Source organism: Primulina eburnea, chromosome 14 (assembly GCF_022965805.1).
Source record: "Primulina eburnea isolate SZY01 chromosome 14, ASM2296580v1, whole genome shotgun sequence".
NCBI classification, from domain to species: domain Eukaryota; kingdom Viridiplantae; phylum Streptophyta; class Magnoliopsida; order Lamiales; family Gesneriaceae; genus Primulina; species Primulina eburnea.
In genome coordinates this window covers 21,791,337-21,817,140 of record NC_133114.1, presented here as the reverse complement: position 1 = coordinate 21,817,140, position 25,804 = coordinate 21,791,337, and the positions used below count along the sequence as shown (strand labels likewise).

Below are 25,804 nucleotides of genomic sequence, written 5' to 3'. Positions count from 1 at the left end.
TATGTTGATTTAGTTTTAAAAAATACAAAAAAATCTATGTATATGTGTTGATCTACTTATTTTTATTTTTTAAAAGTTAATGAATTTGAGCCGATCAACGATTTAGAAAAATCTTTATTTTAAAAACATTAAGAAAATTATCTTTCCAGAAGTTTGCGCATATTCAAAATTTTTGCCTATGAAACAAAAGTGATTTATCTTTCAAATTAGTCTACATTCAAAAAAATAAAAGTTGAAGCTCAAAATTTAATAATTTTAAAAAATAAAAAATTAAGTTGATCAACACACATACATTCCAACTATTATTATTTTTTCTTAATCATATTACTAGTAATAATAAAAAAACAAATAAGTGGATGTATACGCATATACATTTTTTCATAAAACTAAACCAAAACATATTTAAATAAATAATTTTTTAAGAAAAAAGAATTCAATTTTTTAAAAAGATAATTTAGTTTATATTTTACAAATAATTTTTTTTAAATAATTGATTAATTGACTCACCATTTAAATTGATCCATTTTTAAAATTATTGAACTTAAGTTTGAATTCTCATTTTTTACATGTATTCTTTCTATTTTACCAATATGATATGTGTTTAAATTCAATTAAAATAATAATAATAATGATAATAACCAGCATCCGCTGCCAAAAAAACTGACATGTGCAGCTGCACATGGCAGCTGAGACGCTGCTATTAGTGGTCCCATCGGATCATGATAAGAGAATCTGGTAGCATCACCCAATGATCTCTTAGGTATCACTGATAGTGCCTGCAACAATCTTAAGCTATGGTTAGCGTATAATGTGGTCCTTTCAACTCATATATCCCGATCTAATCTAGAACCTTTGCAGGGGCGGAGCCAGGACTCAAAATTACCTGGGACTAGCTCTGTCCCATGCTATATTTAATAAAATAAATAATTAGCTAAAGAATTTAAAATAAAAAATATGTAAACATTGACTTCATGAAAACATAGAACAAAAATATTTAATACTTTCAAAAACATGGAGCTAAAACACTACCGAAGTTGTGCTCTTCGATTTTTCTTAGAATAAAACTCATTAATTATTAAATCGTTATCAATTTTTTCCACCAAATCTCATTCGACGTAGATTTACATAGAATCTCTGAAAAACTCTGCTTCCATCTTGTTACGAAGAGCTGTTTTAACAAGTTTGTTGCTGAAAATGCTCGTTTCGTTGTTGATGTCGAATCAGGGAGAATTAAAACAAGACGAATCAACCTGTTAATTAAATAAATATATCAGATTCGATAACTAAGTAAACGACGTAGATAAAAATATATAAATCACCTGTCAATCAAATCGTAGGTTCCTAACTTATTTGTCTCAAATAATCGTCGACATAATTCAGAAATAGTTGATAAATTCTGAAATCTTGCATGGCTGGCAACATCAAATTTATAGTGATCCAATTACATTCTCAAGTGATGCAAATATTGTGAATCGAAATCAAGATAATAGAATTTCTCAGCAAGTCGATAGATATGATTAACATTAAGAAACTTAAACTTTTCTTTAGGTTCCAAAGCACAACTATGTTTAAGAAGTTCAACTGCCTCATCCTTGAATCTATTATTAAGCTCTTCAACTTGAAAATCAATTGAAGCTGTAAATACATCAAATCGATAGTGGTGCTCAACTGTGATTGAATCATTATGTTGTCAAGAACGGCCTGTACCATATTTATAACGAGCTTCCATGTGAGGTATCTCAATGTCATACTTGACACAAACTTCTTTCACATGACGAAGCAGAAGATCAAAACCTTCTTCTCTAAAAGTACGAAGCAAATTTTTAGTCATTGAAACATAATCCATTACACTAAAATATCCAGAGATTTCTCTTGCAATGCTTGAAAAAGCAGATTTGTTATCCACATTATCTTATGCATCAAGTGTAATATGAATATGAAATTAAAAGACTTCATCGCAATCAATGCACCACTAGCTTTACCACGAATGGAATTAGAAGCTCCATCATTCAACATATTTTCTAACACGGTAATCACAGAGTTATACATATCAATCATGCTACAAAATGAGTCGAAATTAGAACTCCAACGAGTCTTTCCAGTTCGTAATAAATTTCTAATTTGATTACATCCTCTATCTGTATCACGTTCACCAGTAGCTAACATATGCTCAACTTCAATTCTTTGAGCATAATGTAACTCACCATGCCGTTTAGGAGATGCATTGATGAGATTACAAATGGAATTCAATTTTGAAAATAATAACCAAATGGATACCTTTTTTTCAGCAGCTGCAGTTAATGCTAGTTAAACTCGATGAGCAAAATAATGTACATAATATACATACGAGCAATCTTTCAAGAAAAGAGCCTGCAATCAATTCCAAGAACCGCACATATTGCTAGCACCATCATATCCCTGTCCACGCATGTTGTGGATATGCAAGTCATAACGACCAAGTGCATCAGATATTTCTTTCTTAAGTGTTGCAACAGTTGTATCTGTCACGTGTACAATGGCAAAGAATTGCTCTCGTAAAAATCCTTCAGTATCCACAAATCTTAATACAATAGCCATTTGCTCCTTGTTAAATGCATATCTCGCTTCATCAACTAAAATGCAGAATTTTGCATCCCCAATTTCTTTACGAATCTTGGCTCTCACTTGGTTGGAAATGATATTCAAGACATCTTTTCTGAATATCTGGTGAAGTATACTTTGCATTCTAAGGAGCTTTCTCTAAGACGTTGTCTCCAATACTCTTATTCATTTTTCCTATAAAATTTATCATCTCGATAAAATTTCCACGATTATTAGAAGATGGAGATTCATGATGCCCTCTAAATGCGCATGCTTGCAAAGTAAGCCATCGAATGCTTTCAATAGTTGCTGTAAGCCGCAATCTGTTCTTCTGTTTTTCTTCTAAAGATTGTGCATTTAACACTTTGTCAATATGACGAGGTATATTCATCAAATTATCAAGATATTCCACAGCATTGTTATGTGGTGAAGTATTGAATCCTATATGCATAACAAATGCACATATATCGCCATCATTAACTCGCTTCCAATATTTGAATCCATCAATTGTAAATGCAGGATTACGAGGATGTTTGTGTTCAAACAAGAAGCACGGAAAACAAAGTGCAGCATCTTTCGAAGGAAAGTACTCTAACCAAGTAAATTTTTTGAACCAGCAACTTTGGAATCGTCGATTTTGACTTCCAAATTTGGTCGGTGGATCTCTTTCTTAATTGGTTGATATGACCTCATCTTGATATAAGCTCGTATAATTTCATCCATTTGATTAACAGGATATTTCCATATCGGAGTACGTAATGTCGGATCTGGTTCAAGAAAACTCACATCAACATCAATTCTAGGAGATTTGTTAAGCTATTGATCACTGGATTTGAGTAATCAATATTGGATGGAGAATGGTCTTGACTTGCCGATGTCTGCTCTTTTTGTTTAAAAAATGAGTCGATGATTTTCCTTTTCTTCATTCTTGAGTTTCTTTTCTCCTTGGTACCGTCTACACCATAAAATATCACTTTAGTTTAATTTATCATGGCTAACTGAATCAAATCCACATTACCAGCACTAAATAATTGTTACTTTAATCCAATAAACCTCAAAAAATTATAATTATTCCAAAACAATTCCGAAGTTAACATTTGAAATCTTAAGGTATAATATATTTAAATATAAAATTTTTAAAGCCTTATAAGCTTGAAAATCTCATTTGCATAATTCTGAATTTTTTAAAAATTCCTACAAAATTTCATAAATTTGCATTTATATTTTCTATAGCATCTAAACGTCTAAATAATAAATAATCAACACTAAAAATCGACAATCCCCAATATAAAATCTGGAAATTCGAAATAATGCCCAAATAAATTTCAAAAAATTATCAATACCATCAATCGGCTCAAATATAATATATATCAATGATCGAAATTCAAAAAAAACAAAAATACCTAAATTTCGAAATACTAAAATATGAAATTACCTTTAAAATTCGAAATCTAACTAAGAACAATAAGAACGAGCTGTAGAAAGTCTAACACTAAGATTTACTCATGATTTTCGGTGAAAACGACGACCGATGAGCGACGGATGTCAAAACGACGAAGAAACTTCGAAAATTTGGTATTAAAGGAAAGCTTATGACGTGGGCTTTCCGAATCTACAATCAATTTTGAAAACTGGCGACCGATGATGAAGTTACGGTCATTTGAGGTAATGAAAATTGTGATAGTTTGAAAAAAAGAATAGAGATGACGCAGCAGGACAAGTGAAAGAGAGAGAAAAAATATATTGGACATTGGGGCTAATCAACAAAATTTTAAAAATAAAAGATATTAATTTTTTTAAAAAAATTAGGTGGGGCTGTAGCCCAAACCCAACCCCACATATAGCTCCGCCCATGAACCCTTGGTATATCGAGAGTTGCAAATAAATTCGATAACAACTTGATATATCTTTGTGTAATAACAGTGATATGATATGTGCAACTAGGAAAATAAAATTTCACTAAAGCACATGTCTTGCTCTAGCTAGAGACTCCTTGCACTATTGACTCATCAGATCACATAAAATTTCTTAACCTATAGGCAAACCGTAAATCCTAGACTACAAAATATTGGCTCCTACGTATTTTGAAACAACACCCAACCTCGCAACCTGATGGCCCTGAATGGAGTTAGTAAACAGATTAAAGTACATTCTAGTACGTAGAGCTTCTATGTTGTTTCGGGTATAAGGACTAATGTTGTACAACTATAACCACAGTCTATTTCACTCGGTAAGTGATAACCACTTGGACAGTCTGATGGAAAGTTGTTAATTAGTGTATCATCATATGATCATACATTTGTATGAATGAACATCTCCATGCGCTTACCAATGAAACATGATGTTTACATCACATATGCTAATCTCAAACTCAAGCCGTCTTTATGTTTATTTTAGGTAGTTTATTTAACTAGAAACCTTTTTGGAATATGCGGTACACTTCCTAATGAGTTTTATGAGCTTACGTTGTGAGCCATACCTTATGATGCCTATATTATATTCAAGGACTTTATCTTTGCAACCTGTTAGGTATACACATAAAGTAAATGTGTAGTGCTCAAATTCAGTACACGTACAACCCATGCATTTATTTAATTATTAAATCATTTAATTAACTTTAATTTAAATGAACTTTAGCCATGCATAATTTATGAAAATGCATTATTCTAAATTATCCATGTTTATTGTGATGCACGTTAAAATTTTTTTCGAGTTTCATGTTTCAGGCGATTATTCGAGGCGGGATCGAGGAAGAGACCGGTGACGATTGTGACAATTTAAAATATGGTATTTTATTTTAAGTTGAGGATGGGACATTTTTAATAAGTTATTAAGTTTTAATATTTTAAAGCATTATTATGTATTTAGTGATTTAAGAGTTTAAAATTTTTTTAAAAAAAATTGGTGTGTGTGATCATTTTAATTGAAGAGTTTTGAGTAAATTATTAGGTGTTAACCTTTAATTAATATTTTAAATAGTTAATTTAGCTAGAATTTCTCCTAATTAAAACACACACACACACGTTTTCTACACTCACACATACTTACACGTTTTTACACACACTAAAACACACAACACACACCTACAAGTTTATTTTTCAGATTTTTACAAGACAAACCTAGGGTTCTCCTTCCCCAAGAGCAGCCGCCCCTTTCTCTGATTATTCCAAGCAGTATTTTGTCGAGTTTCTTCAAAGAAATCGTTGCACGATCGTCCCGGATCAACCTCGCTTCCATCTCCGCTTCGGTGACGCCGTTTCGGTAACGTTTATTATCAAAAAGCACGTATATTCTGTTCTTGATGCATCGATCTTGTCATATTATGCGTTGTGTTGTTATTTATGCGGAAAATACATGTGTGATGCGTAGAAGTTTGAGCAATCGTGTTTAGATCAAGTTTGAAACGATTTTTGGATCACCAAATTCACGTTTTTGCTGTCTTTTCAAATACTGCGATTTTTCGGTCAAGATTTTGAGAAAACTTTCAACGCGAAAAATGTAGAACTTTTTGATGTCTTCGGTTTGATATAAAATTAGAGTTATTTGGATAAAATTTGAGGGAGTTATGGCGTTTTTTGTGCGACTGCTCAAACTGCATTTTCAGAAAACTTACAATATTGATGTGTTCTTCAAGTTTTATGGTTGTAGGCTTCGTTGGGGAACGACGGGCGTTCGTTGCTGCGCTTAGGTATGATTGTTATGATGTTGGGTTGATATTCAACGGGTTGGTTAGCGCCATTAGGCCCTTGTATTAAATAGTGGTAATAGGGTTTGATCGTTATGCCAAATTCGTGTCCACGAGTTTATTGTGTCGCTTAGGATGTGTGATTGTTTGGAAGCGATTGTAGAAGTTTGAGTCAATATTATAGTAGTCCAGGATGGGTCTTGAGGTGTCCACTTGTGCTCCATGTTGTTTGTTGGGTGGAATATGCATAGTGTAAGATTTATTCTCGCAGGTTTCAGCCGCTCGAAGCCACACGGACCCCACACGGACCCTGACACGGGGTCCGTGCCTTTGTTTCCTCCGTAGTGTGAAAAACCCAAGAGTACACGAACCCTTTGACGGACCCTGACACGGGGTCCGTGCCCCTCCTTTTCTGCCCGAGATTTGTTTTACAGAGTCTACACGGACCCCTACACGGATCTAAGCACGGGGTCCGTGTCTCTCCTTTTCTGTACACACATTTTACAGTACCTACACGGACCTGGAGCCAGACCTGGGCACGGGGTCCGTGTCTTGCATATTTTGGGGAAAATATTTTAGCATGCTTTGATGTTCGATGTCATGATTTAGTGCAAGGGGTACCAAGGTCGTGTCATGGGAAATTATGGAATGTCCTAATAAATGACCGAGCTTGAGAGTAAGTATGATATTTACGTCTATGTTATGTAAGTTACGTATGCAAATTCATGTTAGTATGTGCAGTAACGGCCCCAGTCGAAGTCCAACGAATCCCTCAACGCCAAGTAAGTATGTTGACGTGCAAAAGAAAATATTTTAAGTTTTGAGGTATGCGAAATATCTTGTGACCAAATTATGTTTAGGATTGGAAAGCATTAAATTATGAACGGGGACCAACCAGTCCGTTAAATTATGAACGGGGATCTCATGTATGTGGCAGTGGATACGTCCCTGTCAGCCCAGTACTGTGGTTGTCTGATCAGGCATTTATTATGTTACGGGTCACTTGCTTTGAAACATGCCTCTACGCAAAATGATGAAGTTATGTATGTTCAAATATTCAGTATGCTTATGAAATTTTATGTTGATGGCACGTCTAGTCATGTACGTATGTTTGTCAAAGTTTATTATGCAAGTTCAAGCTTCAAGTTATGTATGTCTTATTTTAAAGTGCATGCGATTTTATTACGTAGTACTCGTTATTCCAGTTTATACGTGTTGAGTCTTTAGACACACTAGACTTGATCGATGCAGGTGAGTATGTTGATGAGGAGACAGGAGGTGGCGACCAAGGGGCAGGCTTGGACTGAGCGGGAGGCTAACCCGAGGACCGCAATGTTTAAGTTTTATGCAAAAGTTAAATTACTCTGATTTTATATTTGATGCGAGATGTTTTGAGAAAACTTTTCTTTTAACAAAATCTTTATTGTGAATGGATGATGTAGTGACGACCGTATTGATTTTATTTTCGTATTTAAGAAAATTTTTAATTTTTTCGCAAATTTTGAGTATGAAAAGTACGGTACGTTACAGTTGGTATCAGAGCGGTGTTCTTGTAAAGGGTTACGCCTACTGCCAGTCGCAAGAAGCTCACGAAGTCACACTTCAAGTCTGTAAGTTTAAAGTTTTGCATTATGATATGTAGTAAGAATCAAGTTATGATTTCAGTATGTGCATGTTTTAAGTTTGATTTACGTGCATCATAAAATATTGATATATGTACATTCATGTTGGGTTTACATGTTGGGTAATTCATTGGAACAGTATGCCTCCTAGACGTATGATTAACTAGGAAGCCAGAGAGGAGGACAGAGAGCCTCGAGTTGAGGAGAGGGCCAATCCTCCGCCACCACCACCTCCAGACATGCAGGCATAGATGCTTGCAGGCATGATGTAGTTCTTCGCACAGTTTGCGGGGAACCAAGCTACAGCAACAGGTGCAAGGGCGAGACCCCAACCGGAAGCAGTGTAAGAAAGGTTTAGGAGGATGAGTCCTAAGGAGTTTTCGGGTACCACTGACCCGATGGTAGCCGAGGGATGGATTAAGTCCATAGAGGTAATCTTTGACTTTATGGAACTGACCGATGCAGATAGGGTCAGATGCGCCACGTTCCTTCTGACAGGGGACGCCATGTTATGGTGGGAGAGCGTATCAGTGGCAGTCAATCTGCAAGTATTGCCATGGAATGGTTTCAAGGAGGTCTTTTACTCCAAGTACTTCACTGAGGAAGTACGATCTAGACTCACCAATGAGTTTATGACGCTGCGACAGGGAGACAGTAGCGTGGCAAAATTCGTGAGGAAGTTTGAGAGAGGGTGTCACTTCGTGCCCCTCATTGCGAATGATGTACATGCAAAGTTGAGGCATTTTCTGAATGGTCTGCGGCCGATCCTGCGCCGCGATGTGAGAGTAGCTGGCCCTAATAGCTATGCGGTCGCCGTATCTAGAGCATTGGCGGCAGAACAGGATCTGATGGATATAGAGGCGGACAGACAGGGCAAGAGGCCCTACCAGGCTCCACCGCAACACCAGCAGCAGCAACATCAGAGGCCCCAGTTCAAGAAACCGTATCAGGGGCCGCCAGGGAAGAAGCCGTATCATGGACCACCATAGGGCAAGGGTCCAATTCAGCAGCAGGGGGCGCCTCAGAAGCTCGTTGCTTACCCAGTGTGTCCTAAATGCAACCCCCAGCACCCAGGGCAGTGCTTGTATGGATCAGGCAAGTGCTTCAAGTGTGGAGCTAGCGACCACATGCTGAAAGAGTGCCCGCAGTGGAAGCAGCCAACCCAGGGCAGGGTATTCGCCATGCATGCGCAGGAGGCGAACCCAGACACCACTTTACTATGGTAAACTTTTCTACCTAAGCTCAGTATTATTTTGCCTTGTATGTGGCATTTTTACTTGGAATTATTAGCGTGCTAGTGGTGTTTTGTGTGCCTAGAGATATTGGGTTCTATTATGCTTGAGGTATGTTGGTAATTTTGGGGATATAAGTTTTGTGTTGTGCTAACGCATCTCAGGAAACATTTTTATTAATAGATTATCCACAACTGCACAGATTGACTCAGGAGCCACTCACTCCTTCATATCGGAGACGTTTGCTAATCATTTGGATCTCAAGTCCATTGGCCTAGACGTGAACTTTTCAGTGACAGTCCCATCAGGGGAAGAGCTGTTAGCTACCAGTGTGGTCAGAGATATCGATCTAGAACTGCATGACCACCTAGTTTATGCAGATTTAATCCTATTGCCGATGTCAGAATTCGACATCATATTGGGAATGAATTGGCTGACTAAGAACAGAGTTCTTATCGACTTTCAGAAGAGATCAGTGCTAGTCAGACCATTGGGCATGGAGCAGTTTCTTTTTGAGCCAGCCAGATGGAGGAGTTTCCCGCGTATGATCTTTTGCATGCAGGCACGAAGACTCATTTCGAAGGGGTGTCAGGCCTTCTTGGCCAGCGTTATCTCAGCACCGGACGTCCCCACTCCTTCTATTTCAGGGGTGCCAGTAGTCAGGGATTTCCCAGACGTCTTTCCAGACGACGTCGCAGGCCTTCCACCAGATAGAGAGGTGGAGTTTGCAATCGATCTCATGCCAGGCACAGTGCCAATCTCTAAGGCACCGTACAGATTAGCTCCATCAGAGATGTTAGAACTTAAGCAGCAGATTCAGGAGCTCTTAGACAAGGAGTTTATCCGCCCGGGTTTCTCACCGTGGGGCGCGCCAGTACTCTTTGTGAAAAAGAAAGACGGAAGCATGAGACTGTGCATCGATTACCGTGAGTTGAACACGGTAACAATCAAAAACAAATACCCACTTCCTAGAATCGAAGACTTGTTTGATCAATTGCAGGGAGCCGCAGTGTTCTCTAAGATAGATCTTCGATCAGGGTATCATCAGCTGAAAGTGAAGGATGCAGATGTCCACAAAATAGCCTTCAGAACTATATATGGGCATTACGAGTTCTTAGTAATGCCATTTGGATTGACGAATGCTCCATCAATTTTCATGGACCTCATGAACCGAGTATTTCAGCCCTACCTTGATCAGTTCGTCATCGTGTTTATTGACGACATTCTCATATACTCGAAGAGCCATGAGGATCATAGCCAACACTTGAGGACAGTTTTACAGGTTCTGCAGAGTCGCAAGTTGTTTGCGAAGTTCAGTAAGTGTGAGTTTTGGTTGCAGAAAGTTGCATTTTTGGAGCATATAGTATCTAGCAGTGGAATCGAGGTGGATCCAGAGAAAGTAGCAGCTGTCAAGGAATGGGTTGAGCCGAAGAATGCATCAGAAATCCACAGCTTTTTGGGCTTAGCTGGGTACTACCGTAAGTTTATTAAGGGATTTTCATCCCTAGCAGTGACACTCACTTCACTAACCAAGAAAAATACCAAATTTGTGTGGAGTGATGAATGTCAGAAGAGCTTCGATACGTTGAAGCAAGCTCTCATTTCGGCGCCAGTTCTAGCCATGCCGACGGGACAAGGTGATTTTGTGCTATACAATGATACATCTAAGCTCGAGTTAGGCGCAGTATTGATGCAGCAGGGTCGGGTCATAGCTTATACTTCCAGGCAGTTGAAAGTGCACGAGAAGAACTACCCGACGCACGATCTTGAGTTAGCCGTCGTTGTCTTCGCACTAAAAATTTGGAGACACTACCTATACGGCGAGAAATGCCAGATTTTAACCGATCATAAGAGTCTCAAATATTTCTTCACGCAGAAAGAGTTGAACATGAGACAGAGACGGTGGTTGGAACTTGTGAAAGATTACGACTGCGGAATTAGCTACCATCCGGGAAAGGCTAATGTTGTCGCACACGCTTTGAGCAGAAAAATTACCTTCATAGCTCAGTTAACAGCAAAGAGACCTCTTCAGTCTGAGATTCAGAAGTTGGGTCTAGAGATTTATCGTGAGGGCAAAGCCCCTAGGCTGTCTAATCTGACAGTCAAATCTGATTTGCTAGACCGTATCCGAGCAGGTCAGTCTTCAGATGAGCAGTTACAGAAATGGAGACTGAAAGATGAGTCCAAGGACAGTGTTTTGTACACAGTTTCTGACGGCATTGTGAGATACAGAGGTAGAATGTGGGTGCCTAGTGGTGGTTCGATCACACAGGATATTTTGACAGAGGCACACGCATCTCCGTATTCTATCCATCCAGGAGGTACCAAGATGTATAAAGACTTACAGATTCTGTATTGGTGGCCAGGGATGAAGAGAGGTTTGTGTCTGAATGCCTCACTTTCCAGCAAGTAAAAGCTGAACATCAGAGGCCAGCAGGATTGGTTAAGCCACTTCCCATTCCCGAGTGGAAGTGGGAGAACATTACTATGGATTTTGTGCTTGGGTTGCCGAGGTCAGTCAGACGATCGAATTCTATTTGGGTTATAGTAGACCGACTCACTAAGTCAGCGCATTTTCTACCAGTGAAGACGACCTTCTCCATGACGTAGTATGCGGAGCTATATATCAGGGAGATAGTCCGTCTACATGGATTCCCAGTTTCAATTGTGTCCGACAGGGACCCGAGATTCACATCGTCCTTCTGGAAGAGCTTACACGCAGCCATGGGAACGAAGTTTCTTTTCAGTACAGCTTTTCACCCGCAGACAAATGGTCAATTTGAGCGAGTGATTCAGATTTTAGAGGATTTGCTGAGAGCCTGGATGATTGATTTTCAAGAAACTTGGGAGTCTAGACTACCTCTAGTGAAGTTCACATACAACAACAGCTTCCAATCATCAATTGGTATGGCTCTCTATGAGGCGTTGTATGGAAGGAAGTGCAGGTCACCAGTTCATTGGGATGAAGTTGGTGAGAGAGCAAAACTTGGTCCAGAAATAGTTCCGCAGACCGCAGCTGTAGTAGCCAAGATTCGGGACAGATTGAAGACCGCCCAAAGCCGTCAGAAGAGCTATGCTGATAAGAGAAGGAGAGATCTCGAGTTTGCCGTCAGTGATCACGTATTCGTCAAGATAGCACCCATGAAGGGTGTGATGAGATTTGGGGAAAAGGACAAGCTGAGTCCGAGGTTCATTGGGTCGTTTGAGATTTTGGACAAAGTTGGGACACTAGCCTATCGTGTTGCCCTTCCGCCGAATCTGGCTGGGGTGCACAATGTGTTCCATGTCTCGATGCTAAGGAAATATCTGGCTAATCCTTCGCATGTTCTGAGCTACGAGCCGTTGCAGTTGGCTCCAGACCTGTCTTATGAGGAAAGACCCGTCCAAATCCTAGATAGACAGGAGCGAAGACTCCGGAACAAAGTGACTAAGCTAGTCAAAGTCCGGTGGCTCAACCAATCAGTGGAGGAAGCCACTTGGGAAGCCGAAGCAGATACGAGACTTCGCTACCCGGAGTTGTTCGGTAAGATTTAATTTTGAAGACGAAATTTTTATAAGTGGGAGAGGAACTGTAGTGCCCAAATTTAGTACACGTACAACCCATGCATTTATTTAATTATTAAATCATTTAATTAACTTTAAATGAGCTTTAGCCATGCATAATTTATGAAAATGCATTATTCTAAATTATTCATGTTTATTGTGATGCACGTTAAAATATTTTTCGAGTTTCATGTTTCAGGCGATTATTCGAGGCGGGATCGAGGAAGAGACCGGTGACGATTGTGACAATTTAAAATATGGTATTTTATTTTAAGTTGAGGATGGGGCATTTTTAATAAGTTATTAAGTTTTAATATTTTAAAGCATTATTATGTATTTAGTGATTTAAGAGTTTAAAATTTAAAAAAAAATTGGTGTGTGTGATCATTTTAATTGAAGAGTTTTGAGTAAATTATTAGGTGTTAACCTTTGATTAGTATTTTAAATAGTTAATTTAGCTAGAATTTCTCCTAATTAAAACACACACACACGTTTTCTACACTCACACATACCTACACATTTTTACACACACTAAAACACACAACACACACCTACAAGTTTATTTTCAGATTTTTACAAGACAAACCTAGGGTTCTCCTTCCCCAAGAACAGCCGCCCCTTTCTCTGATTATTCCCAGCAGTATTTTGTCGAGCTTCTTCAAAGAAATCGTTGCACGATCGTCCCGGATCAACCTCGCTTCCATCTCTGCTTCGGTGACGCCGTTTCGGTAACGTTTATTATCAAAAGGCACGTATATTCTATTCTTGATGCATCGATCTTGTCATATTATGCGTTGTGTTGTTATTTATGCGGAAAATACATGTGTGATGCGTAGAAGTTTGAGCAATCGTGTTTAGATCAAGTTTGAAACGATTTTTGGATCACCAAATTCACGTTTTTGCTGTCTTTTCAAATACTGCGATTTTTCGGTCAAGATTTTGAGAAAACTTTCAACGCAAAAAATGTAGAACTTTTCGATGCCTTCGATTTGATATAAAATTAGAGTTATTTGGATAAAAATTGAGGGATTTATGGTGTTTTTCGTGCAACTGCTCAAACTGCATTTTCAGAAAACTTACGATATTGATGTGTTCTTCAAGTTTTATGGTTGCAGGCTTCGTTGGGGATCGACAGGCGTTCTTTGCTGCGCTTAGGTATGATTGTTATGATGTTGGGTTGATATTCAACGGGTTGGTTAGCGCCATTAGGCCCTTGTATTCAATAGTGGTCGTAGGGTTTGATCGTTATGCCAAATTCGTGTCCACGAGTTTATTGTGTCGCTTAGGATGTGTGATTGTTTGGAAGCGATTGTAGAAGTTTGAGTCAATATTATAGTAGTCCAGGATGGGTATTGAGGTGTCCACTTGTGCTCCATGTTGTTTGTTGGGTGGAATATACATAGTGTAAGATTTCTTCTCGCAGGTTTCAGCCGCTCGAAGCCACACGGACCCCACACGGACCCTGACACGGGGTCCGTGCCTTTGTTTCCTCCGTAGTGTCAAAAACCCGAGAGTACACGGACCCTTTGACGGACCCTGACACGGGGTCCGTGCCCCTCCTTTTCTGCCCGACATTTTTTTACAGAGTCTACACAGACCTCTACACGGACCTAAGCACGGGGTCCGTCTCTTCCCTTTTCTGCACACACATTTTACAGTACCTACACGGACCCGGAGCTGGACCTGGGCACGGGGTCTGTGTGTTGCATATTTTGGGGAAAATATTTTAGCATGCTTTGAGGTTCGATGTCATGGTTTAGTGCAAGGGTTACTAAGGTCGTGTCATTGGAAATTATGGAATGTCCTAAGAAATGATCGAGCTTGAGAGTAAGTATGATATTTACGTCTAAGTTATGTAAGTTACGTATGCAAATTCATGTTAGTATGTGCAGTAACGGCACCAGTCAAAGTCCAACAAATCCCTCAACGCCAAGTAAGTATGTTGACGTGCAAAAGAAAATATTTTAAGTTTTGAGGTATGCGAAATGTCTTTTGACCAAATTATGTTTATGATTGGAAAACGTTAAATTATGAATGGGGACCAATCCGCCCGTTAAATTATGAACGGGTTAGATCGAGGTTGGAAAGCGTTAAATTATGAACGGGGACCAACCAGTCCGTTAAATTATGAACGGAGATCTCATGTATGTGGCAGTGGATACGTTCCTGTCAGCCCAGTACTGTGGTTGTCTGATCAGGCATTTATTATGTTACGGGTCACTTGCTTTGAAACATGCCTCTACGCAAAAATGATGAAGTTATGTATGTTCAAGTATGCAGTATGCTTATGAAAGTTTATGTTGATGGCACGTCTAGTCATGTACGTATGTATGTCAAAGTTTATTATGCAAGTTCAAGCTTCAAGTTATGTATGTCCTATTTTAAAGTGCATGCGATTTTATTACGTAGTACTCGTTATTCCAGTTTATACGTGTTGATTCTTTAGACTCACTAGACTTGATCGATGCAGGTGAGTATGTTGATGAGGTGACAAGAGGTGGCGACCAAGGGCCAGGCTTGGACTGAGCGGGAGGCTAACCCGATGACCGCAATGTTTAAGTTTTATGCAAAAGTTAAATTACTCTGATTTTATGTTTGATGCGAGATGTTTTGAGAAAACTTATCTTTTAACAAAATCTTTATTGTGAATGGATGATGTAGTGACGATCGTATTGATTTTATTTTCGTATTTAAGAAATTTTTTAATTTTTCCGCAAATTTTGAGTATGAAAATTACGGTACGTTACAAAATGTCATAGTTGGATAAAACAGTAAAATATTATTAAAATAAAGATTATTTTTACATGAGAGTCAATAAAGCTCAAGCTATAAGTAAGCTCAAGCTATAAGTTGGCTCATTGGACACCTATTATAGCATAAACTTTTCACCCAAACTCTACCTCAAATGTGTAAAACTCGACCCAAATGTGAAAACTAGACCCAAATATATAACTTCGACTCAAATATGAAAACTTGACCTAAAGTAAAAACTTGACCCAAATATGAAAAACTCGACCAAAATATGAAAAAGTTGACTCAAATGTAAAAAAAAAACTTGACCCAAATATCAATCAAAAATGACATAATGTAGGGGTAAAGTATTGTGTTGTGCAAAATCACTTGAGTTTGAATCTTGATTGAGCTGTTATGTTATTTTTTGATTTTATTTTGACTAGCATGTGTAAATACAATCTTTCAATTTAAGTCACTCTTTTTGACCAAACTAAAAAATAAGACTCCTTCCGATTGAAATAAATTCTCCTTTCTACCTTTGAGGGGAATTTTATAAGTTTTAAGGGCTCATATGCTCAATCAAGTCCTTCAAAATTATCGTCCCAAGATTTTGATTAAAAGAAATTTTTTTGCCATAAAAGAAAACAATAAGATTTAAATTGGTAAAAATAAAAAAATTCCGGACTTAGTGCTCTTAAATCCTACCAAATTTAACATCGGAAAGAAAAAATAATTTTTATCATCCTCCAGCGTATTTTCAAGAAATCAATTGGGTTTTACATCATAACACACAAATCCCCAAATACTATTCAATTCTCAAGAAACAACATATATAAGAATCATAATCGCGGAAGCGTACCGGAATCCGTGATTTGTTGATGATTATTGGAGTGATATTCAATCTTGCAGTTTTCTTCCAAAACCAGAGAGTTCTGTTGATGGGAAACAAAAAAAATACATCGTTCTGCAAAATTGGGACCATAACCTCATTTTATAATTAAAAAAATTTCACTATTTCTAATTTGACCCCTCAACAAACCAGAAATATCATATATGGTATCCACACAATAATATCATGACAATTAAGACATTAAGTCAATTCTTGTTCTAAATTAGACCATATCAATTAATGACTTATTTAATTGATGACATTAAACATTTATAATTACAATTATGGCCCTTAAAATTCTAACAATGTCCCACTGGCCATATGTGTAAACTTATAAATGTGTTAAACTTAACGAGCTCAAAACTTTTTTCATCACAACCATAGGACTTCTTAAACAATCTCGTCCATTATTTATATCGACATAGGATCAATGCAATCTTTGTTGTATCTATCACAACTGAACCATTAATGATCACACATATCAATACAATCAAATGACATAGATCAATCATGAATGTATGTCATGAAAATTACATGCAAGGTGATCTATTCATGTCAATTTTCAACTGGTCCTTCTTTACCAAAGTGAGATCAAAAACTTAATATCAGTAAGACAAAGTGTAAAGTAAACAATGAACTTTATTTCTGATCAGAAAATATCCAAATACATAAATTGAACAACAGAACCAAAAATAAAATGTATAGTACAAACTCCAACTAAATCTAGACTTCATCAAACTGAATAACACCCATATAAGTAGTGTGCTCATGGAAAACATTGGGTGGCAAACCCTTCGTAAAAGGATCTGCTATCATGGAGTTTGTGCCTATGTGTTCTATCAAAATCTGTCCACTTTGTACTCTTTCTTTCACAACAAGGAACTTGATGTCGATGTGTTTCGATTTTGTCGAGCTCCTATTATTGTTGGAATACAATACAGCTGATCTATTGTCACAAAAAAATTTCAACGGTCTTTCAACCTCTTCTAGAATACGCAGCCCAGTGACAAAATTCTTCAGCCATATTGCATGATTAGATGCCTCGTAACATGCTATAAATTCAGCCGCCATGGTGGAAGAAGCTATTAGTGCTTGTTTGGCACTTCTCCAAGAGATAGCTCCGACAGCCAATAGAAATACATAGCCTGAAGTGGATCTCATGCTATCTTGGCATCCAGCGAAATCGGAGTCCGAATATCCCATGATCTCAAGATTATTCGGCCTCTTATATGTGAGCATATAATCACAAGTCCTCTTTAGATATCTCATTGCTCTTTTGGCTGCTTTTCCAGTGATCCATTCCTGGGTTGCTTAAATATCTGCCCAACACTCCAACAATGTACGCAATATCTGGACGCGTACAAACTTGAGCATACATAAGACTTCCTACAGCCGAAGCATAGGGAATCTTTTGCATTTCTTGAATCTCGAGGCTTCCTTTAGGGCACTGTTTAAGACTAAACTTGTCTCCTTTAGTGACCGGGGTATTACCTGTCTTACAATCTTGCATGCCAAATCTTTTAAGTACCTTATCGATATAGCTCTTTTGCGATAATCCAAGAATACCTCGAGAACGATCTCGATGTATTTGGATTCTTAGTACAAAGGAGGCGTTACCAAGATCTTTCATTTCAAAATTTCTAGAGAGAAATTTCTTGGTATCGTTCAACATGCCTATATCGTTTGTGGCAAGCAAAATGTCATCCACATGTAAAACCAGGAATATATGTTTACTTCCACTGAACTTATGATACACACAATCATCTACTACATTTACCTCAAAACCAAATGAGATAATTATTTGATGAAACTTGTGATACCATTGACGAGAAGCTTGCTTTAACCCATAGATGGACTTCTTAAGTTTGCAAACCATATTCTTTGGATTTCCCAATACAAAGTGTTCTGGTTGCACCATATATATTGTTTCCTCAATGTCTCCATTGAGAAAAGCTGTCTTGACATCTATCTGATGAAGTTCCATATCAAAGTGTGCAACAAGTGCCATGATTGTCCTAAAAGAGTCCTTCGATGAAACTGGAGAGAAGGTCTCTTTAAAGTCAATCCCATGATTAGGGGTGGGCAATCGGGTCGGGTTTTCGGGTTTCACCCGACCCGAACCCGATTGGGTGTAATTTTCGGGTTTAAAAGGGTTAATAGTCGGGTTCGGGTACTACCCGAACCCGACTATATTTTAGTCGGATCGGGTTCGGGTTTGAAGTTGTTACCCGAATTACCCTATCGGGTACCCGATGTTTTAAAAAAACCATATGGGCTTCAGGGCTTATAAGAAGTTATAATGATTGGTCCAGTTTAATAAATTGGAAAGACCCAAGTCCAAAGGCCAAGCTTATAATTCTTCATTTCTTCTACGTTTCAGAATTCCAAAATCCAAAAGCAAAGCACCGCACGAGACTTCTACTTAGAGCGAGGGTCGGTGATCCGTGATTGTGACTCTGTGAGCGGCTGGTTTTTTACAGAATTCCAAAATCCAAAGGGCAAGCTCGAATCTTGGCTTTGGTTGGTATTTTACAGTTGTTGGTATCATTCAAATCTTGTTCACTACGTGTTTGCTGAATTGCTTGTATCATACATTCATGCTGAAAATTGAAAACAATCGTATTTTGGACTCGTTGGCGTGAAAAGGTCGTTGTTTGGTGTCATCCAATATTAGGACAAGGGTTTTGTGGAATTCAGTGACCTAGCTAATTATTTTATTTTCATATCTAATCTTGTCTGTGGAATTGATAGAGCTTTCATATCTAAAGCTCGATTTCTGCTGTACTTTTCTTGATTTTGTTTAAGTTTGTGTAAATTAATGTGATTATGGTTATGAATTGTATTACTGGAGTGCATAAATTTGACAAAAAATTATGTTGTAAAAAATGAATTGAATACAGTGCCATGTTTTTTTTGTAAAAAATTATGTTGTAAAAATATATTTGGCCGTTAGTTTAAGCATTGTATATTCATATATTAATTGTGTGTCTTGTCCAGTAGAATTTTTCCTTCTCCAGTAGCGTGTTATCTTGTTTCTTGTACAGTGCCAGTTTTTTTGTTTCTTGTCCAGTAGCATGTTTTCTATTTTGATGTCATTGTGTTGCTGTCATTACTCATTGTTGTCACTTACAATTTGATTTTCTTGTTTGATGTAGCGATGGAATTTGGAGGAATATCTGAAACTCTTTCTTCGCCAAACATACAACCACAAAGTGACTTATATAAAGAGGTTAGTATGGACATTGATAATAAGGTTGATGAGAAGGATGATAAATTATGTGATTCCAAAAAACGTACTCGGACGGTTGTGTCTAGGTCACAATGGTGGGAACACTTTGAAAGGTTTTTTTGTGAAAATGAGAATGTTCAAAAAGGTAGATGCAAATATTGTTCTAGAGAGATTAAAGCTGATCCAAAAGTTCATGGCACTAAATCCCTTAAAAACCATTATGAATCGTGCAAGAAGAAACCACATGAGGTTGAAACAAATCAAAATAGACTCTCGTTTCAATCAATTCATAAAAGTGATAAAGATGCCTCTCTTGTTAACTGGAGATTTGAGCAACAAAAAATTAGAGATGCATTGTGTTACATGTTGATTGTGGATGAACTCCCATTCAAGACTGTTGAGAACCCTGGTTTTAGACATTTTGTGTCTGTTGCATGTCCAATGTTTGATATTCCATCACGAAGGACAATAACAAGAGAAATTTACAAGTCCTATTTGAGTGAAAAGGCAAAATTACAGCAGTTCATAAAGGATAATTGTCAAAGGATGTGCATTACCACAGATACATGGACATCTATTCAGAAAGTTAACTACATGTGTCTTACTGCTCATTTTGTTGATGCAAATTGGAACTTACATAAAAGGATTTTGAACTTTTGCCCAATATCTGGTCATAAAGGTGAAGAAATAGGAAAATGCATTGAGAGATGTTTACTAGATTGGAGTATAGGTACAATTTTCTCTATTACTGTGGATAATGCATCTTCGAATGATGTGGCGATTGTTTATTTGCAGAAGAAATTTGATAATTGGGGAAACAGTATTTTGGGTGGGAAATATGTTCATGTAAGGTGTATTGCACATATTATTAATCTCGTCGTGCAGGATGGTTTGAAAGGAAATGATGAGCATGTAGCTATTTCGCGTGTTAGGGGAGCTGTTAGGTACATACGGAGTTCTCCAGCCAGGTACAAAAGATTTCAAGAGTGTGTTCAACTTGAAAAAATAGAAACAAATAAGTTGTTGACTCTTGATGTGTCCACCAGATGGAACTCAACATACTTAATGTTAGAGTCGGCAATATGTCTTAAAAGAGCATTTGATGCGTATGATGAAGTCGATCTTGCTTTCCGAATTGATCTTTCAAAAAAGCCATATGATGGGGTTCCAAATGAGCATGATTGGGAAAGATCCAAGCTTTTGCTGAAATTTTTGAAACATTTTTATAAACTCACTTTGCGTATCTCTGGTTCTTTGTATGTTACATCGAACATTATGTTTCACGAAATTAGTGAGGTTGACATGCTTCTTAAACAATGGTTGGAGAGTGCTGACTTTGAACTAAGTTTGATGGCAAAAAGAATGAAAGAAAAGTATGATAAGTATTGGGGATCAACTGAGAAAATGAATATGATTTTATATTATGCTGTGATCCTTGATCCGCGACATAAGTTGGAGTTTGTTGAATTTTCTTTTGATAGAATGTATGGCAGTGTTGGGAAAAATGAGACCATGAAAGAACAAGTGAGAGTTGGCCTTTACGAGTTGTTTGATGATTATAAACTAAGGCATTCCAATAAACTTCCAGACACTTCTAAAAGTTTATGCTCTTCAACAAATAGTTCCACCGTTGGCTCGCAAGATATGTCTAAGAAACGTTAGTGTGAGGTAGATGATGAGTCTGAAATGTTTATTAGATTGTCGTTGAAGCAAGAGTTCAAGATGTGTAAGAGTGGAGGAAAAGGTGAAGTAGTAAAGTCTGAGTTGGAGAAATATTTAGTTGAAGATGTTGAGGAGGAAAAAAAGAACTTTAATATATTGCAATGATGGAAAGATAATAGTCCCAGGTTTCCCATTCTTTCTCGAATGGCTCGAGATATATTGGCAGTTCCAATTTCCACCGTTGCTTCAGAAGCTGCATTTAGCACCGGAGGGCGTGTACTTGATGCATTTAGGAGTTCTTTATCACCCAAGATAGTTCAATCTCTCATTTGTGCTCAAGACTGGTTTCGATGTGATTCAAAACCAATTAATATGGAGGAAGATTTGTGTGATATTGAAATGATTGACAAAGGTATTTTAATTTAATTTTATTTACTTTAGATATTTCTCAACATTTCGAAGTACTAACATTTTATTTTATTTGTTTATTTTGCAGAGTTGACAAAATTGGGTGTTGATACATCTATTATTGATGTTTGATTATGATAACTAATTTAACGATAAAGGTGAAAAAAATGTAATCACTTCAAGATTTATATTATGGATTTTGTTTCCTACATAAACATTGATGAAAAACATGAATTATTGATAAACTTTTTTTTTTTTTTTGATGTTCATTTTTTTGTTAATAAATATACATCTTTATGTAGGTGATGATGCATTTCAAGATGATATTTTGAAAGTCAAACAAGACAAGAAGATGATTCTGATTTTTTTGGTGAAGATCTAAGTTGGATTTCAAGATTAGACTTGTTAACTTTTGTGTTTAATATTTTGTGTTTAACTTTTATAGACATTCACAAGACAATATTATTTTGATAAGCCTATTTTCTTGTCACATATTATTTGGTAGGCACAAAATAATAAAATATAATTTTGGGAAAAAAAACTAAAACCCGAACCCGACCCCTACCCGACCCGACCGTATCGGGTACCCGAAAATTCGGGTAGTCCCTAGAATCGGATTGGGTTCGGGTAACGAAAAGTCTACCCGAAAAAATCGGGTACCCGACCCGAACTACCCGAAACCCGAAAAACCCGACCCGTGCCCACCCCTACCCATGATTTTGAGTATAGCCTTTAGCTACAAGACGTGCTTTGTATCTTTCCACATTACCTTTTGAATCCCGTTTGGTTTTGAAGATCCACTTACAACCAATGGGTTTCATACCTTCTGGTAATGGGACAAGTTCCTAAACTTTATTGTCTTGCATTGGCTTATACTCTTCACTCATTGCCTCGGCCCACTTTTGAGAATTTGAATCTTGCATGGCTTGACAAACATTGATTGGATCATTCTCCGCCATACCATCATTTTCCTCATGTTATTGGAGTAGCACTATGTAATCATCTGGAATAGCGCTCTTCCTTTCTCTAGAGGACCTCCGTAAAGACACTTGTTCTTTAGACACTGGTTCTTGAGGTTGTTAAGTTTGTTCGATTGGGACTTGATTGACAATGTCTTATTGTTCTTGTATCACATCCTGATCAATTACAGGAATACGATCCTTAACATTATCAGTATCAATCATAAGAATATGAACTATTTCCTCTTGAAGAGTAGTTGGAACACATTCCTCCTCGAAAACAAAGTCTGTTACTTTATTCTTCCCCCCAAACTCAATATCCTCAAAAAATACTGCAGTTCCCGTCTCAAATATATTCTTTACTTTGGTATCATAAAATTTATAGCCCCTTGATCGCTCAGAATACCCAATAAAGTACCTACTGACTGTTCTGGAGTCAAGTTTCTTTTCATACGGTCGATATGGTCTAGTCTCAGCTGGACATCCCCAAATATGAAAATGTTTTAGACTCGGCTTTCGCCCTGTCCAAAGCTCATAAGGTGTTTTAATAGCTGCTTTAGTTGGTACTCTATTTAGAATGTAAGCTGCTGTTTTTAATGCTTCTCCCCATAGTGACTCTGGTAAGGTTGAATGACTGATTATACTACTTACCATATCCTTAAGAGTCCTATTTCGTCGTTCAGCTACACCATTCATGCTTGGTGAGCCTGGCATGGTGTACTGTGGAACGATTCCACATTCTTCTAGGTATTGAGAAAATGGTCCTGGACATTGTTCCCCTGAACCGTCATTTCTACCGTAGTATTCACCACCACGATCAGATCTGACTTTCTTAATTCTTTTGTCAAGTTGATTCTCGACTTCAGTTTTAAATGACTTGAAAACGTCCAATGTCTGTGATTTTTCATGGATAAGAAATAAGTATGCATATCTAGAGTAATCATCAATGAATGATACAAAATATTGTTGACCATTCCAAGAAGGTGTTGGAAATGGTCCAAAATATCAGTATGTATCAATTCCAATATTTCGGTGGCTCTATATGCACCCTCTTTCTTTCTTTTGGTATGTTTGCCTTTGATGCATTCAACACAATTGCTTAAATCTGTAAAATCAATGGAGTTCAAAATTCCATCTGATACAAGCCGTTCAACTCTATATCTTTAGATATGTCCCAATCGCTTGTGCCATAATGCACCAGAATTTTCATTATTAAACTTACGCTTAGTACCACGTGATTCCACACTTAGGGTTTCAATATAAGAAGCGTTTGTATCAAGCATATATAGACCATCATAAAATATAAGTGAACCAGTTCAAACAATGTTAGAATTAATAGATAACTTAAACACATTGTTTCCAAATGAACAACAATATCCTAATGTGTCCAAACTAGAAACAGAAATTAAATTCCGTCTAAACGACGGTACAACAAAAGTATCTATTAAGTCCAAATAATAACCAGTACTTAACAACAATCTAAAATGCCCTATTGCGTCCACTTCGACTGACTTGCCATCACCTACATAAATGCATCTTTCAGCATCATTTGGCTTTCGGCAGCTCAGGCAACCCTGCATTGAAACACTTATATTAGTAGTAGCACCGGGATCTAACCACCAAGTGTTTCTTGGTACTGAAGCTAAATTTACTTCAGAACATACCAAACTTGAAAATGTACCTTTCTTTGCACGCCATGCATGGTACTTAGGACAATCTTTCTTGAGATGATCATCCTTATCACAGAAGAAACAACCTTTCTTATCCTTATCTTGCTTTTGTTTCTTTGCATATGGACCTTTAGCAGGCTCATTCATTATTTTCTTGCCCTTGTCTTTAGAGGTGCTTGCCAAATGGGCACTTTCAGTCTTGTCTTGCTTTAATCTCTCTTCCTCTTGAACACAATATGAAATGAGCTCATTAAGAGACCATTTCTCCTTTTGGCAGTTATAAATGATCTTAAACTGATTAAACTGGTTTGGGAGAGAAATAAGCACTAAATGAACAAGCATGTCTTCCGACAATTCAAGCTTAAGTGCCTTCAACTCTAATGCAAGGTGGGACATTTCCATAATATATTCCCGGATATTTCCCTTGCCTTTATACTTCATGGAAATCAAGCTCTTCAGAATCGTGCTTGTTTCCACCTTATCGCTTTTGGCAAAGCGCTTCTCAATCTCATCAAGATAGTCCTTAGCTTTGGTGACACTGTCGGACACCGCACCCCTAAAAGCCTCATGTATGCCACGCTTGATGATCATAAGACTCATACGGTTGGAGCGTTCCCAATTCTCATATCCAGCTCTCTGCTAAGAGGAACTAGAATCTGTAAGAGTAGCAGGTTGCTCTGTCCTGATCGCAATGTCTAGATCCATGCAGCCAAGAACAATAAGGATGTTCTCCTTCCAATCCTTAAAATTTGTCCCATTAAGGATCGGCATTGAACTTAGATTAGCAGATATAATAGCAACTTTTGCTGAAAAAAAGAGAACATAATAACAATAACATGAATAACATGCTCATCTTAAATAAATTAGAAGTAAATGGCAAATCCCATCTCAAGATACCTAGTGCAATATCAATACCAAGTCTTTGGACAATAATATCATTTGCAAGTGGTACTCTTGTGGTAATAATCAATCATTAACAATAATGCATGACAAACAAGAAACCTATCTTTGGATAGATTTAATATTTTCATGGAAAAAAAAAATTAACTAGTAAGGCCTTATAATTGTTAGATGTTTATTATCACAAGCAAATAAATCACTTTGTCAAGTATAAATCTTTCTTTGGGTCAATTAACATTCACATAAATATACTCATTTGCACTTTATTTAAAACCTTAATAATATCTTAATATCTCAAAAAAAATTAAAATTAAATAACAGCGGTCACTTTGTAGACATAATATTCAAATTTAATTTAATTTGAAATATTAGATATTAATAGATTTATGAAACTCCAAAAAATCACTGATGGAATACCACTGTACCAACTTTCACCGATTATTCCCTTAATTTTAAGGATAAACAAACTTTCACCGATTATTCCCTTAATCGCCGATTATTCCCTTAATTATTAAACTAACTTAAACAAAAATTAGTATTTTTTTGTTTCCACCGATCCAATATGTATTTGGAAGAAAACAAAAAAAAAATAAATATTAATGTTTGCCATCATGACAAACCACCGAAAGAAAAAAAAAACAGAATGCTTATACAAAATTTCATTTTGGAACCGAAATTGTTCACCGAATCCA

The 25,804-nt window shown here is 37.2% G+C and overlaps 2 protein-coding genes across 2 annotated transcripts; both read right to left on the bottom strand.

Annotated features, from left to right (window-relative positions):
• Positions 1 to 1,690: 1,690 nt before the first annotated feature.
• LOC140811255 (uncharacterized) lies at positions 1,691 to 2,724 on the bottom strand. Its single transcript, XM_073169122.1, has 3 exons — positions 2,391 to 2,724; positions 1,983 to 2,291; positions 1,691 to 1,911 (listed from the first exon to the last, which is right to left on the bottom strand). The coding sequence occupies exons 1-3, from the start codon at positions 2,722 to 2,724 to the stop codon at positions 1,691 to 1,693; spliced, it is 864 nt and encodes a 287-aa protein (XP_073025223.1).
• Positions 2,725 to 23,321: 20,597 nt separating this feature from the next.
• On the bottom strand, positions 23,322 to 24,891 carry LOC140813044 (uncharacterized). Its single transcript, XM_073171455.1, has 2 exons — positions 24,224 to 24,891; positions 23,322 to 24,116 (listed from the first exon to the last, which is right to left on the bottom strand). Exons 1-2 carry the CDS (start codon positions 24,810 to 24,812, stop codon positions 24,088 to 24,090), a joined length of 618 nt encoding a protein of 205 aa, XP_073027556.1. The 5' UTR covers positions 24,813 to 24,891; the 3' UTR covers positions 23,322 to 24,087.
• Positions 24,892 to 25,804: the final 913 nt, after the last annotated feature.